The 15,283-nt window shown below is 37.5% G+C and overlaps 1 protein-coding gene across 3 annotated transcripts; it reads left to right on the forward strand.

Annotated features, from left to right (window-relative positions):
• Positions 1-615: 615 nt before the first annotated feature.
• Positions 616-14,904, forward strand: BUB3 (BUB3 mitotic checkpoint protein; the record flags this gene model as incomplete). 3 transcript variants are annotated; one of them, XR_013922376.1, is made up of 10 exons in its annotated part: positions 616-686; positions 982-1,107; positions 3,326-3,520; positions 4,638-4,707; positions 5,993-6,144; positions 9,240-9,398; positions 10,805-10,982; positions 11,328-11,544; positions 13,537-13,614; positions 14,600-14,904. XR_013922376.1 is itself a non-coding variant. In XM_080348059.1 (9 exons), the coding sequence occupies exons 2-9, from the start codon at positions 1,099-1,101 to the stop codon at positions 13,544-13,546; spliced, it is 990 nt and encodes a 329-aa protein (XP_080204185.1). In that variant the 5' UTR covers positions 616-686; positions 982-1,098. The 3 variants fall into 3 exon arrangements, 2 of the variants coding, with proteins under 2 accessions (XP_080204185.1, XP_080204186.1); XM_080348059.1 differs by lacking the exon at positions 14,600-14,904 and having other exon boundaries at positions 13,537-14,575; XM_080348060.1 differs by lacking the exons at positions 13,537-13,614; positions 14,600-14,904 and having other exon boundaries at positions 11,328-11,548.
• Between the last annotated feature and the right edge of the window lie 379 nt (positions 14,905-15,283).

The raw sequence follows: 15,283 nt of genomic DNA on the forward strand, positions 1-15,283 counted from the left end.
ACCGAGTGCGAGGGATATCCACAGCAGCAATAACGGGGCTGCCTTCACGGGGTAAGGAAGCAAAAAAAAAGGAGTGAAATAAAAGATCCGAAGGGATAAATAAGGCGATTTTCAATGGGAACGGGAACGGGAGGGCTCTCCCGGTGCTTCACAACCGGGATTTTAAGCCGCAGAGCCTGATTTGCCGCCCGGTGCCGGCAGTAGGGAAGGGGCGGGGTGAGCTCAGCCCCGCTACCGGGGCCGCCATCGGCAGCCGGGTGCCCGTGTCGTCCCTCCGCTTTTCGGTTTCTTTTTTTTAGGGGGAATAATCCGTATTTCGGGTTTCCGCCTTAACGTTATTACAGCCCAGGAGTGCCTGTTCCTACCCCCACAGCTGGGCTGTGGCGATGCTAACGGGAAAGCCCGCCCTGGAGCTCCGGTCAGCAGCCGGTGGTGGCACCGGGAGACACGTGGAGCGGCGGGTCCCGCTCCCGCGCCTCGCCGGGCCCGGCGGACTGCAGATCCCAGCATTCCCCGCGGCGGGCACGTCGAGGAGCGGCGTGCGCGCGGGGCACGCCGGGACGCACCATTCCGCCCTTTCGAACCGGCCAATCGCGGGGCGGCGTGGCTGGGTGGGGCGAGCGGGACTGTACGTACGTGCGTGTGACGGTTGCTGGAGGGCTCGAGGCCGCGGTCGGAGCGCTGAGGTGAGGCCAGGAGCGGACCCGCGACCCTGGGCTTGGAGTCGGGACCGCGGAGTCACACTTCGGGCTGGGGGGTGCGGAGACCGGGGGGTCGGGGGGTAGCTGTGTGGCGGAGAGGGCGGCTCGGCCTGGGAACGGCCTCCCCGCCTCCTGACTGGCGGCCGCTTCTCCTCAGCGGCCTCTCCCGCCGCCCCCCGCTCTGCGCGTCCGTTCCCCGGTGGGGCCGCGGGTGTCACAGATTCTCGGCCTCTTCTCGGTTCTCGGGCGTTTCTCTCACTCTGTTCCCTTCCCGCCGCAGCATCTCCCGCATCTCGACGTGCATCTCCGGTGCCTCAGCGCTCCCTGACCCGCCGCTGCTGCACCGAGAAGGGTTTTCATTGGCGCTGCGTGAAGCAGGGAGAGGAACTCGTCTAATATGAAAACGGTACTTTTAACACTTTCTTAATAAAAGTACAGAGTGGTTGATCTGAAGGGTTTTGTCCTGGGAAACGCTTATGGTCTAGCAAAATGATAGTGTGTTGAAAGGAGCTATAAAAGCACTGATTTCTTACCTGTTACGTGAAAATGAGCTTTTGGGAATGACGGAGGTGCAAAGGTACACCTCTTAGTTAAATCAATATTGCATTTTCAGCAGCACGCAGCTTCACTATAACGTCTTTTTTATGAATTATCTCTGATCATTTTTACCAGTACTTTGTTATTTGAGGTGGGTGTGACAATTACTGTTTTTGGCAGTCACGGTTGTAGAGTAGTTTATTTGTGAGAATGTGCAGAGCATTTTATGTGTTTTTTTGTTTGTTTGTTTGGTTGGTTTTGGTTTTTTTTTTGTAACATAGTGAAAGCCATCATATAGTTAAATTATGACATTTTATGTTTTTCTCTGGATTAAAAATACCTTTGGGAGATCCTTTCTGGTTTCTGATGTAAGTAACTCTGCTTCCTGGAGTGCTGCTCGTTGGTTGCTTTGGGTTTGTTTGTAACTGTTGTACCAGGTGCCTCAGATCCTCATGATGGAGCTTTCTGCCACAAGTAGGCAAGGAGATTAGCATGTCCAGTCTAATTCTTGTAGTCGTTCTGAATTCCTTTAGGTTTTGTGTCTTTGTACATCCATCTGAAATTGTCACTGACGTACATTTCACTATTTTAAAGCGCAGTGATGGTGCTGCTGCATTCTTTATAGTAGTCACGTAGAAATATGTGTGACAAGCATATTTGTCTCAAGTATTCCCAAAACAAAACTGAAAAAGGGGTTCAAGAAATTAGTTATTTCATTTTCATAAAACTTTTTTTTTTTCTCACTTCACAAAGTGCTATTTCTGCTATATAAACATGTTTACATCATGGTTGTGTGTATGTAGTGTGTTGTTTCTTTTTGTTTTGCCTTTTTTTAAGGATGTCTTGCAGAACACCTACCAAAGCTCCCACTTGGGAAATCTTACCAGTGTAAGAGTGTGTAGTGCTCACGGTATTATACAACCTGATGATTGTTCAGTTACTCATAAGTGCTGCACTAGAATAATTGTGCACTAGATTTGAACCTTGTTCTAGTTCATCTGCTTGTTCTCTCTTGATTTATTCTCAGAGATCTAATCTTAATCTCTGCAATTGTACATACAAATTCAGGAGTTATAGTGTTATATAAAATCTTAGCTAATTTACCTCTCTGTACTTTTAGCACAAGGGAAATGTGATATTAAGGCTCTCTGAAGCCTTAGAAGAAGTTTTGGGTGGTTTTCTTGGAATATGTATATAAAATTAAGAATTTCTTTTTTTCAGAGTGTAAGGTCTGTACTGTTTTTCCAGCTGAAATTTGCTGTTCATAACCTTTACTTTCTTTTGAATTTTTATATATACAGCTAACTAATCCTATGGAGCAAGTGCTGCAGTTACCTTCAGTCTCATTATTCTGTTGTTTAATTGTCTTTTTTTTCCCCATTACATGACATTTATATGTTTACTCTACATTTCAGTACTGCATAAAGTATAACTTCCCCATCTTATCTGACCCTCTTTAGAGTCTTAAGGGGGGGAATAAAAAATCTTAACGTGTTTCATTTGAAACACTTTGTAATGCTTATGGAAGTCTAAGGATTGGAAAGTTGCAGAGAGTGCAAAGCTATTTCAAAGATGATCCAGTTGCAGTACCAAGTCTGAAACAGATTTTATTGGAGTTTTCAAATCAGATTCTGTTCTGCCTGCTTGTGTTTTGTTTTGTTTTTTTCTTTTAAAGTAACTTCTTGATGCTCACAGTAGTTTATAAATATTTACTTTTGAAAATACAGCTGCATACACAGTAGAGTGGGGGAAAATGAATTTTTAAAGTAACAATATCTAAGCTTATATATGATAATAATAAAAATAAACTTTTATACTGTTCATTCCATGCTATATTTGATATTTAGATTTAAAAGCTCACTCTGTGGGGGTAGGAATTTATAGAGGTCTTGGACAGTGATCAACATCTTGGATTTTAGAGAGTCTGTCACAAATCTGGGTGTTCTGAACTTCCGTGTAAAAGCTGGTAAACTTTACAGGTCTACTTTAAGTTACCTTTAAGATGGATCAGTTGACTAATTAACTTGCTAGACTTAGGTTCTTGTTATTACTAAAATTGTATCTGTGTGTTATTGTCTCTTCTTCAGATGACGGGATCAAACGAATTCAAACTAAATCAAACTCCAGATGATGGTATTTCATCAGTGAAGTTTAGTCCAAATACATCTCAGTTCCTGCTTGTTTCATCGTGGGACACAACTGTCCGACTCTATGATGTTCCTGCCAACACCATGAGACTCAAATATCAACATTCAGGAGCTGTCCTTGACTGTGCTTTTTATGTAAGTGTGTGAAATGCTTTTTTTAAAAAAGTGTTATTTTACATATAGTGCCCAAGACACATGAGAAATTGTCAGTCCTTGAAACTAAAGGGATAATGAAATCCTACATGAGTTCTAGGTTTTAAAAAATAGCTTACTTCTACTGATTATTCTTCTTCTAATTATTGTTGTTGTAGTCCTAAGTGTAGGTATTTCCCATGACAGGTGCAGGCACACAAGTAATTCTGGTAGCAGTGGTAGGCAAAAGTAATTTGAGCTGGTTTGTGTTGTTTCTGCAATGGTATGGTGAATTGTATGTGTATTTATTACAGAGAGTCATACTGGTAGTATCCAGCCAGAAATCTTTATTCACAATAAATGTCTGTAGCCAATTCTTCTTTTCTTTTTAACCTTGTCATCCTGGGCTGTTTTGGAAGCACAGCATTGTTCCAAGTGAGCAATTTACAAGATACTTAATTTCTGTTTTTTTTGGTATACTGGATTTGAAATAGACGTGGTTTTAAGTTTATTTGTGCCACTTTTCTGTTTTGCCTATTTTTTAATAGTTTTCAGTTAGTATCTTTGTTGCATTGTATGCTGCTATGTCCTCTAGTAACTTGATCTCGATGTATTACTGAATGTTTTAAGGATCAGTTTAGATTTTTAGTTTTACTTGTACTTTTTCACAGAACATTTTGTCACATAGCTAATATTGTAGTGTAGATCAACACATAAGTTCTCAAATGGTTTCCAGTTTCTAAATTGGTTTTAGAAGAAATACGCTTAATTTTAGTAGAACTGCCTTAGGTTAGTGCACATTTAAAAAGAAAAGTTATGTGTTTTGCCGTTACAGAAGCAGAAATGATGTGATGTGACCTCTAAATGCTTTTGTTTCTTTTTAGTTTTACTTTTAAATTTAAAAAAATTATTGTATAGCTTGAAGTGCTTTGCTTAAACATTTTGCAAAGCTTCTGTCTCTGCCTGTTTAGATCTGGGCTGGATCTTCACCTTTGTGTCATAATTCCCCTCTTCCCAAAACTTTTGAAAGCAAGTCCTGTGTTATGAGCCTAGGATATTAAATGTGCAGCAGCCAGGGTAACTTAAGGCACGTCATAAGGTGAAATATTTTGCTTTATAGGATCCTACCCACGCCTGGAGTGGAGGATTAGATCAGCAATTGAAAATGCATGATCTGAACACGGACCAAGGTAGGCAGACTGAATTCTCTAAGCTGTCTCTATTGATTTAAGTTGTCAGTGTCAGTGCTCGGTGCTCTCCTTTGCCCTGCAGCCTTTTGTGATCACCGAGGCTTTGGACAAGACACTGCTCCTTACTGGGTAACAGGGGATTGAGCTATAACGCCTTTAACAAAAGGGCTGAATCTGTTGCTGCCAAACTGAGAGTTTAAACTTCTCCTGTGATGAATATTCATTGCTGTATTTTACATGTGCATTTCTTTTTCATTTACTTATTTTAAGGTTAAGATGGAAGGAAAGGAAATATCTATGTACTTGTCACACTGTTGGTTTGAGATTCAAATCTGGCAGAATAACAAGGGACCCTAATAAATTCCACCTAAAAGCATGGAAGTCTTTAGCAGTTTGCAGGAAGTTTGGTAGAAGCTTCTTGTAGGATGCCTTGAATAGGATATCTCATGATGATCCTGCTCTGCCATAGGTTACTGTGGCTTTATTAGGGACAGTTAGACAAGCTGAACTAAAACTGAGCATGCAAATTTTTTTTTTCCCCAAAGATTTGTGGTTTAGACATATTTAGAATGGTCTTTCCCATGTATGATGGAGTGTATATAAAACTTTTGCTTTGTCAATCATCATGGCCTTGTACTACATTTTTTCCTAGCAAAACACTTCTCCAAAGCAACACAGTTCCAGTGCCTCATTAGTGCAAAATATGCAACTAGTTTGACTGTTTCGTGTGTTTCTATGTGTGTTAAATTGAAAAGTGAATCTGAACCTGAGACACATGTCACCAGAACCAACCAAGAGCCAGGGCTCAACAAACTTGTGTGCACAGTAATGTTATGAAAAAGGTCAAATAATTCTGTTACAGGTGACTTTATAGAAGTGTTTATACTAATATTTATATTAGTATGTGATATTAATTATTTTTTGTCACCGTGTTAATATACACCAGCTTAAGTGACTTTCTGTATTAGTGTCTGCGTCACAGGTGCTAATACCATTTGATGCTGAACAGTTCTTTATACGTTAGATCATGTCTCTATGGCTGCCTAGAATTCGTAATTCCTTTCATAATCTCAGAAGACTTAAGTTTAAATTTAACATTCCAGATCTTTGCAAAAGTTGTGCTTGCGAAGACCAGGCAAGTCTTAGCGTATCAATAAACCTGTGAAAAGATCAAAAAAGAGCATTTGTACCTCAGTAGTGTGTCCTTTTTAAAAAATTCTTTATTCAACACATTCTGACTATTTGTAGAGCCAATAAAATTACAATAAGTTGTGTTTTCTTACAGAAAGCCTTGTTGGTGCCCATGATGCTCCTATCAGGTGTGTTGAGTATTGCCCAGAAGTGAATGTCATGGTGACTGGAAGCTGGGATCAAACAGTCAAGCTGTGGGATCCCAGAACTCCTTGTAATGCAGGCACCTTCTCTCAACCTGAAAAGGTATGTCCTGGATGCTGTATTCCAGTTGATACGTTAAATAATAATCCAGTGATGGATTAAACATCATACAGGACATTGTCTTAAACTGAATTGAATTTGAAAAGTTATGTTTAGTGGTTTTTAAGCTGTGAAAATGTTGCATTTTAAAATATTGATATTCAGAATCTATTGCGATTTTGGGTGGAGGCTTTGAGCTTTCATCAATAGGAGAGCATAACTTAATTCCCAGCTTTCCTGATGGACCGAATTCTTGTAATTTAAAACAAACTTGAAGAAGGAAAAACGCTAACAAAACCAGCATGTGAAATTGATTTAATCGTTGATAATCCTTGGCTTAATTGTAGTATGCACTATTTATTTCTTTAAATGGTAAGACTTCTAGATATATCAGATCCTGGCAGTCATAAGGTCTGTTGTTTTGAAATGTGCATAGAGAAATAGTAGGAGGCAAATAATGTTGCCTGAAGTATTTTTGTTTTTCAACTTGTATTAAAAGATTGAACAGAATTGCTTCTATTTTAACTTACCTGTTGTTGTACTAATGTCTAGTAAATTCAGACATTCTCATACTAAAATCCTCTGTGCTAATGAGACACCAAGAGAAATAAGGTAAAATGTGATGTCTTGGGCTTTTTCTAATGGTTATACGGTATGTTAATCTTTATACTGCTTACAGTAGTGTTACTGAAGGAATTATAACCAAAAAATCATGTTTTTTGGTAGAATGCTGAACCCAGGCTGCGTTGTTGGATAATTTTACATTTTTTTTTTTTTTTTGCCTATAGCTTTTTAAAATTTCATTTAGCTATTTTCAAGCCATAATTATGAGCCATCATTACATTCCCTATTGCATCTAAATAGCTATTACTATTGTTACAACATAGCTGAATCTACTTCTGGCAAGACCTTTGTTCGGAATAAAGTAATTGCATTATTTCTAGTTTTGATTTATAGTTGTATGTAGCATGTAAAGAACTGTGATAAATGGCTGACAGAATATCATATAATGGACAGCCACAGTGAATCAAGCTGCTTATTGGTTCAGCAAGGTTCATTATGTCATTTTTTTTAATACTGCCTCTGATAAATGTGTACACCTACTCAACTGCATGACAATGGTTTCAGTTGATTTATGATTGTGTGGTGTAGAAAGAATACTCACTATACAGGTGTGACATCAGTTTGTAAAGAAGATTTAAGCTATTTAATATTTTTTATGCCTTTGTTTCCATACATGTATACAAACACATTTTATATAATGTTTATTAATATTTTTATATCAATTTTTACATCAATAATGAAGGGAGGTTTGAAAAGCTATCTTGTTGAAGTGTGTAACTACTGTTGGCTCAAAGTTTTCTTGCTGTTTTATATATAAGTGGGATTTGGCTGTCGGGATAATTGGAAATTTTATGCAACTCTTATATGAACATTTAAGACGTTTCCCATCTGAAGACCTCAGTCTTAAGAGGAAAGATAAATAATCAGATTTTAGAGCAAGAAGGAATGATGAATGAATGTGGATTGGTTAAAGGAAGTTTTATATACATACAAGTTTTTGTGTGTGTGTATTTATATATGTACACATATCTTCCCACGCACATACGCACCTGTCTGCTTATTTTTTTAATAGAAATTAACTTCTTGAAACCACAGTTTCGCCACAAACGTTTTTAGCAGATGAAGAGAAAAGTTGTTCCGTCTGATTTTTCAGTGCAGTTTTACCAGAACCAAATAGTTTTATTGGGCTTTATCAGAGAAGCAGAAAGTGAAACTCGGTGCTTGAGTGAGATTGTACAAGCATGTGCCAAAAGTAAATTGAATCCTTCTGGCAGGATCCCAGATCTTGTACACTTCTGATTCTTGATCAGAGGTTTATACAAATCTATTTCCTGTTTATTTAGCTGCTTTATGTCACTTTTGAAAAAGGTTGCTCTTCTAGTTTGCTCTTGTTAGCAGCTCAATGGCAGCACAGCTATGGGTAACTGGATTCTGCCTTGTTTGTGTATCAACAACTTGTAATTCTTTTGGTAGCAGAGAGTTTTAGACTGAACCTTTTTTTCCTTTTCCTTTTTTTAACATATTTCTAGATTAACTGCATCCCAAGTAATAGTTGGAAACAGAACCATTTGTGTGCTGAATATTTTCATAAGGACTTTGATAAACAAAAGTTAGAACCTCTGAGCCAATTTTTGGAGTAGAGTTGAAATTCCAAGGCATAATCTATTTTAATGATGTCAAGCACATTGCTTCCTTCAATTTCACTTAGTTTTGTTTAAGTATACAAAGTACTGTGTTGTTTTTTTAATTTATTTATTGGCAATCTATTTTCCTTTATTAACATGAAGCTCAACTTGAAGTATTCTGTAAAACCACATGATTACAAGATGGAAAACGAGAAGAAAATGTGTGGTGTCATATTGTAGGACTGACCTGCAGGATCATGCATTGATATTGGGGAATACAAGCTGTGCACACCAAGCAAAGATAAATTCCAATATCCATGCCCTGTTACTTTTCCTCTTGACTTGAAATATCCAGTAATTTTAATGCTTGAAATAATTTTTGGAGGAAAACTTGCATAGTACTGATTTCCATTTGAGTTATGCATAAATACTTCTGCACAAGGGGAAGCATTTAAAACATGGATGATACCAGCAAAAGGGAGAAAATCTTCCACACAGGAGTTATTTAGATATCACTGAGATCTGGAGACTGGTAACTGAATAAACATGCTCAAAACTTAGAATTGCACAAGTGCCTATGTATATTCATTTAAAAAAGTCTTTTTCAGAATTTGTTACATATGTATTATGGTGCTGTGTTGGGCTCTTTTATTTTTAGCTATGTGGTAGGGTACAGAATTAAGGGTGAGCTGTTGAAATGCTACATCAGTGTCTTATCACTAACCCGCTGCACACTACTGCTGTTCACCCCATATTTGAGTTATAAATTGAAGCAAAGGAGAAATCTGTGGCTATAGACTGTATTGTAGATGTCACCTGATATTGCATATTGCTGACATTTTATTTTGTACAAAGAACAATGGCTATTTGGGCTTATAAGTGTTAAATATTGTAAATTTTTCTTTCAAGGTCTACACGCTTTCTGTGTCTGGAGACAGACTAATTGTGGGGACGGCAGGTCGGAGAGTGCTGGTGTGGGATTTGCGGAACATGGGTTATGTTCAGCAGCGAAGAGAATCAAGTCTGAAATACCAGACCCGCTGTATCAGAGCATTTCCAAATAAACAGGTACGGCAACTATGTCACTAATTGTATTTCTGTTGAGTATTTTTTAGGAGAAATGGTGGTTTATTTTTCAAGTTTTCTTTATCATTTAAATACATTCTGGTCTTCAAAGTTTTGTAGTAAAACTCTAGGAGGGGGGGATAATGATGTTGAGGTTCCAGGTTAACTCTTTTTAATAGTGTAGTTTAGGAATGTTTGCCACTAACTTAGCAGCATATTATGTTTTCATTTTTTTCTCGATTTTGTCTCTATTTGAAAAATAATCCATTTGATGCGTTACAGTGCTGAAATGTAATTAAAAAACAAACAAAAAAACCCCCCACAAAGTTGCAATAGAAGAGAGGAAGACAGAATGGGCAGTTGCTCAGCAGACTTTATGCATTGTAGCCCTGTGTTCTTCAACAGGCTGTGAACGGGGCAGGATTAAAACTATATGAATGTCATTTATATTTCATCTTTCTTTTTTTACTCTGAGTCTGTGTTATGCACTTGAGAACCCATGTTTCGTTATCTAGAGGAAATTGTACAATTTAGATCATCATACGGCTGTTCCATGTAGGTCAATATAGTGTGTCTGTTATATTTCTCTTTCTGAAGTAGAGCAGGAAGATTAGTTTTTTCTGACAAACTAATTTGGAAGGGAATTTTCCTGTGTACATAGTGATAGCGCAGGAATTGGGAGACCTAGTTACTTGTTCTTGAACTGGCATGAACACTTTGTCCATTTTCAGCTCTAGTTATAGTGAAACAAGCTGATCTTCCAGATTGTATTGTATTATGGACTTTAAAGAACCTTGTTATAGCTAGATGTCATTACAGTCCTATTTCTGAAAAGATCTATTGTGGGCTTAACTCAGAAGTTATAATAAAAGCATCTCAGGTTGCTTTAAGTCAGGACTGTAATTAACTGAATAAGTGGAAACCACTTACAAGCAAGTTTCACTGAAAATACTGTTTAAACTTGAGTGTTTAGTTGCCAGTATAAAGTTCTGAACCAGTTTTAATGTAATTCTGAAACTAAATAGTCCCATGAGTACCTCTAATACTTGAGATATTTAGGCCCTGGGGGATAGATGTGCGAATACAAGGTGTTCTTAACTACTAACATTTTTCTCCCCGAATCAACTTGTGTTTGGACCTGCAGGGGTAATTAAAAGCCTCACTGTCAGCTTCAAACTATGGTGCGATGAGAATCTCTCAGAAAGCCTTTTTTCTACATTATTTCTTAAAAGCAGATTTTATTGCTTATGCCATTGATCTATTTTAACAAACAATTTCTAGCTGTACGTGACTTAAGACTTTTAATTTCATTTAGTTGAATTTAGAGGGTTATAAGAGAAACTGTGGTGCGATCTCTTCTCCAGATGTAAACTTCTAAAATGTATATCTCCCAATTTCTTTTTTGGTAGGGTTATGTTTTAAGTTCCATTGAAGGTCGTGTTGCGGTGGAATATTTGGATCCAAGTCCAGAAATCCAGAAGAAGAAATATGCCTTCAAATGTCACCGTTTGAAGGAAAATAACATCGAGCAGATTTATCCAGTTAATGCCATTTCTTTCCATAATGTCCACAACACATTTGCTACAGGTAGAGTAGATACTCAGTTTTTTGTAACATTTGTGTCAGTTCCTTTAATTTTGATTTAAACAGGTCAGCCTTTATTTCTTATGCCCTTATTAAGCATTTAAATAATATTTCTTGCAATAAGCAGAGTCTTTAAATGATTTGATGCAGTGAATTAATTGTTTAAACAGGGATTTTGGGAAATACTCGTGCTCTTTACTGAATGATGCAAATCTGTATAACCCTGTGGTTTTTACTGACAAAGTAATTCCAGATGGTTTTGTGTTTTCCTTTTTTCTGTACTGTATCTTTTCACTCTTACCGTTCTCTCCATTATAATTTACAACATTTTTAAAAATTCACTTCCAGGAGGTTCCGATGGATTTGTAAATATTTGGGATCCATTTAACAAAAAGCGGCTGTGCCAGTTCCATCGGTATCCCACCAGCATAGCATCACTTGCCTTCAGCAACGATGGAACTACCCTTGCAATAGCTTCTTCATATATGTATGAAATGGATGACATTGAACATCCCGAAGATGGTATCTATATTCGCCAAGTGACAGATGCAGAAACAAAACCAAAGTGAGTATGCTTCACCTGTATTTGAGCCTTTCTGAGCATTCATCCCAAGATTTATTAATTTTCCTAAATTCATGAATAGCATTATTGATGCCAGTCGATAGCGCAGCTTGACAGTGGGGTTGGTTTTGATTTTATCTTGTTTGCCCAAGCTTTCAATATCCGTAGGTTGATAGACGTCTGATGGATAAAATTGTACCTAGTTGTTTTGTAGGAGAATAATGTCAAACTCTTATCCTTTTTGAATAGGTGCTATTATATGAAGCTGTGGAGTTATTGCTAGCTCATTGCTTCAAGAATTAAGGGAAGAATTCAAGCATAATTTATTTGAGTAAATGTTACTGTGTTTGGATATTTAAAACTTAGAATTAATGAAATCTTTACATGCCAAGTACGCACCTGGCTGTCAGAGGCGAATCAGAAGGAAGGTTGTGTCAAATCAAGGAAAAGCTTTTTGGAGTTTGCTGCAGCCGTCTGATAACGCTTTTCTATCATTGGTGCTGTCAAAATGGGGCAAACTGATTGATGGAGGCAAAAGATTTCTGTTAAGCTCGCTTTGGCATGAATGTTACATAGAAAAATTGCCATCACAGCACAGAATTGCACTACTCTTCATTAGCCTAGCACAGGAGCTGGTTTTATTTCCAAATTCCTGCAGTTTGCCATCGCTATTTTTTCTTTTCTTCTAGTACTCAAACTGTCTTACACTTCACCTGTTTATCTCCATTATGTAGTATCTAAGTGGCTGTGTAAATAGACACATGTAAATGATCAAAGCTCTTGAGTTTAAAATCTCAAGACCTTTCCCCCCTGCCTTAAGTGACTTGTATATTGGTTCAGAGCAGTCATTTTATCGCTGTGAAGTCGTGAAGGGAAAGTTACAGAAGAATAAATACACCATCTCTCACTTGGAGATGTTTGGTTTAAAATAATTTTGATACTCATGCAAAAATAAACACTGAAATAGTTCAGTGTTTTGTTCTGGTGCTTCCTCAAAAAAAGAAAAATCCAAAGATGAGAATTCAAATTCATTTTTAAAATCAGGTTGTAGTTGTTACATATATTTGGGAGGGATTAAAAAAAAAAAAAGGTGATAAAAGAATACTTGCTGCTGGTCTTGTAGTAGTAAGAGCTGCTTGCAGTTTTATCTGTTCATTGCTAGTTATGGCTGCTAATTCTGTGGATGCTTCATTCTGCCGTATGAGGAGGTTAATCTACAATTAAACAATATTTCCTCTTGGCCCCTCATTATTTTCTGAAACAGATGGTTCATCATTTCCTGGGCTGTTAAACACAGCAAGGTTAAGGTTAGACTCTTGGGAATCAGCTAGTTTTGAATCTTATTAGGCTGTAGAAGGAAAACTAATAAGAATACTCCTTAATATCATTTTGTGACTGTAAACAATTATTTATTAGCAAACAATTGATCCCAGAAGGGCAAATTGTTTGAGTCAGTAATGAGCTGAGAAAAAACAGAGCATATCTGTGTATTTGGAAAATAATTGTAACGTAATTGCAATGCATTTAGACAGGCATCTTTTTGGACCTGTTTCTATCTTTAAATGAATTTCTGAGAACATTAACAAGGTTTATATGCTTTTCTGACATTTACAAGTTGCTTATGCCAACCTTAGGGCACTAAGAATGATGTGTATATTTAATGTTACAGTAGTGTGAGTCATCTCTGGTTTATTCTAAAAATAAGTTACTTAAGACAGAAGACTAATATTTCTTTCATAGTGATCTTTGTACATATTAATTTGAATCACTTAGCATGTCTGCATGATGCGTTCTGAAATGCATCAAGATGGTGCCATATTATATAAAGAAAACTTGGCAAGATCAGCTTTCCGATCACTAAATTATTAATATTGTATCTTAATACAAATGAAAGGGGTCTTTCTACACATTTCTGCTTTTGTAGAGTGTTTTATGTTTTATCTGTTTATAGTTACTCTAAATATTGCTTGCTGAAATACTGTTTATTTGTTTCAGGTCTACTTAGACTTCTGGTGATACTTCTCTGCAAGAGTTGCTCACCTGTTCCTAGCAAGACTAAACTAAACCGTAGAAGTGAGAAGACCAGTCCTTGTCCTGATGTTGTCTTTGACTACGAAATATTTGTTTGTATATTGCAGTATGTCTTAATCTGTCATTACTTGCCTGCTTATAATCTTAACGAAACTGTTTTCTTTATCTGCTGTCTGTAGCTAAATTAGTTCCATCCTGTAGGCAACTTTGCTTACACTTTTGTAAAAACTCACCACGTTTTGTAGTATCTAATTATGAAAACTTTCCGTGGTCTCATAATTGTTCAATAAATATCCATAGTTTTTTTTAAAACAAATACTTTGTGTAACAACCTTTACTATATTTGAAACAAACATTAAGACCAAACCTTTAAGTTGCAAGAATTCTTGAGTTCTAGATCTTCCTGATGGAAAATTTCTGAGCCTTTTGTCTTTTTCCAATGAGATGAACTGAGAAGTTCTTCAGTACCTGAGGATGTTTGCTGATGAACACACAAAGTTGTGTTGTATTAGGTGGGCTTGTTAATTGCAATGACTTGATTATTACTGGAGACCCATGAACTGTTTCTGAAGGGAAGAACCTCAACATGTGGTACTTTGGTTTTCTTTACATACTGCATAAAAGCCTAAAATTAACAATGCTTGGGAAGAACTGAGGGTAGAGGGAAGGAAATGTAGAGTTTCAGCCTATAGCTGAGTGGTCTGTGCCAGGTCTGCAGGTCAGATGTGGTAGCCCAGGGTTTATGGAGTAACATGTACAATGGTAAAACAAAAGAAGTTTGCCCGGGGTGAAAATGTTGTGGTCAAAAAAACTCATGAAAATATGCTGTTTGTCTGAATGTCTCATTTGCCCTCATGCCAGTTGGTAAGAAGTCTAATCTGTAATCAAATTTTTTATCAGCCTCTTGAGGATTTTGGAGTGGGGGGATGTGTGTGAGAAAGTGCTCGAACTTGGACAAATTAAAAATTCCTAGGAAAGTAGTCTTAGAAAAACTATTAGATGCTGTGTGTTTGCTTTTTCTAAACAGGAATGAAGATCAGATGAAGAGACTAAACCTGCAAATCTATCTTCTGCTAAAAAGAATATATTCAATATTGCACATTTGTGACCGGTTTGTAGAAATAACGATAAGAACTTGGTACTAATCAGAAAGCAATCTCATTCAGCTCTGCCTGCGGACCAGACTGTCCGACTACTCTCTTAATAGCAGCTTGTTTCAGGGGTTTGTGAAGTTTGTAATACTAAAGTATCCACTTTGTAGTGAATATTAAGGAGGGATGGAACAAAACTCTTTCTATGAAGCCTATCAAAGGTGATTAAAGTGTGAGTATTTTGGAGTGGTAATTGGATGAATACTTTACTCCCACCTTCTGAGGTATCAGTGCCTGTGTTGCCAGTGGGAGTACTTTACTACCTGTAAGAAAACAAACTTGCTGGTGACAGAAATAGTAACCGATTGTTCCAGAGGAGGTGGTGATGGACTCTGTGTGCGGAAAGGTAACAGACATGAGCTGTAACCAGAGAGAGATAGTAAATGGGTTGAACGTGGAATGCTTTAGAATTTGTCATGGGCTTGATATGGATTCTTTGTTAATATAAACTGGTTTTGCTAGGTCTTAAAAGAAAGATCTTCCTGAATTTAAATATGGATAATGCTGTCACTACAGTAGCATCCAGCCCGTTCTGATCAACGTGCACCATCCTGATTTCT

The sequence above is a fragment of the Nesoenas mayeri genome (genome assembly GCF_963082525.1).
Source record: "Nesoenas mayeri genome assembly, chromosome: 7".
Lineage (NCBI taxonomy): Eukaryota > Metazoa > Chordata > Aves > Columbiformes > Columbidae > Nesoenas > Nesoenas mayeri.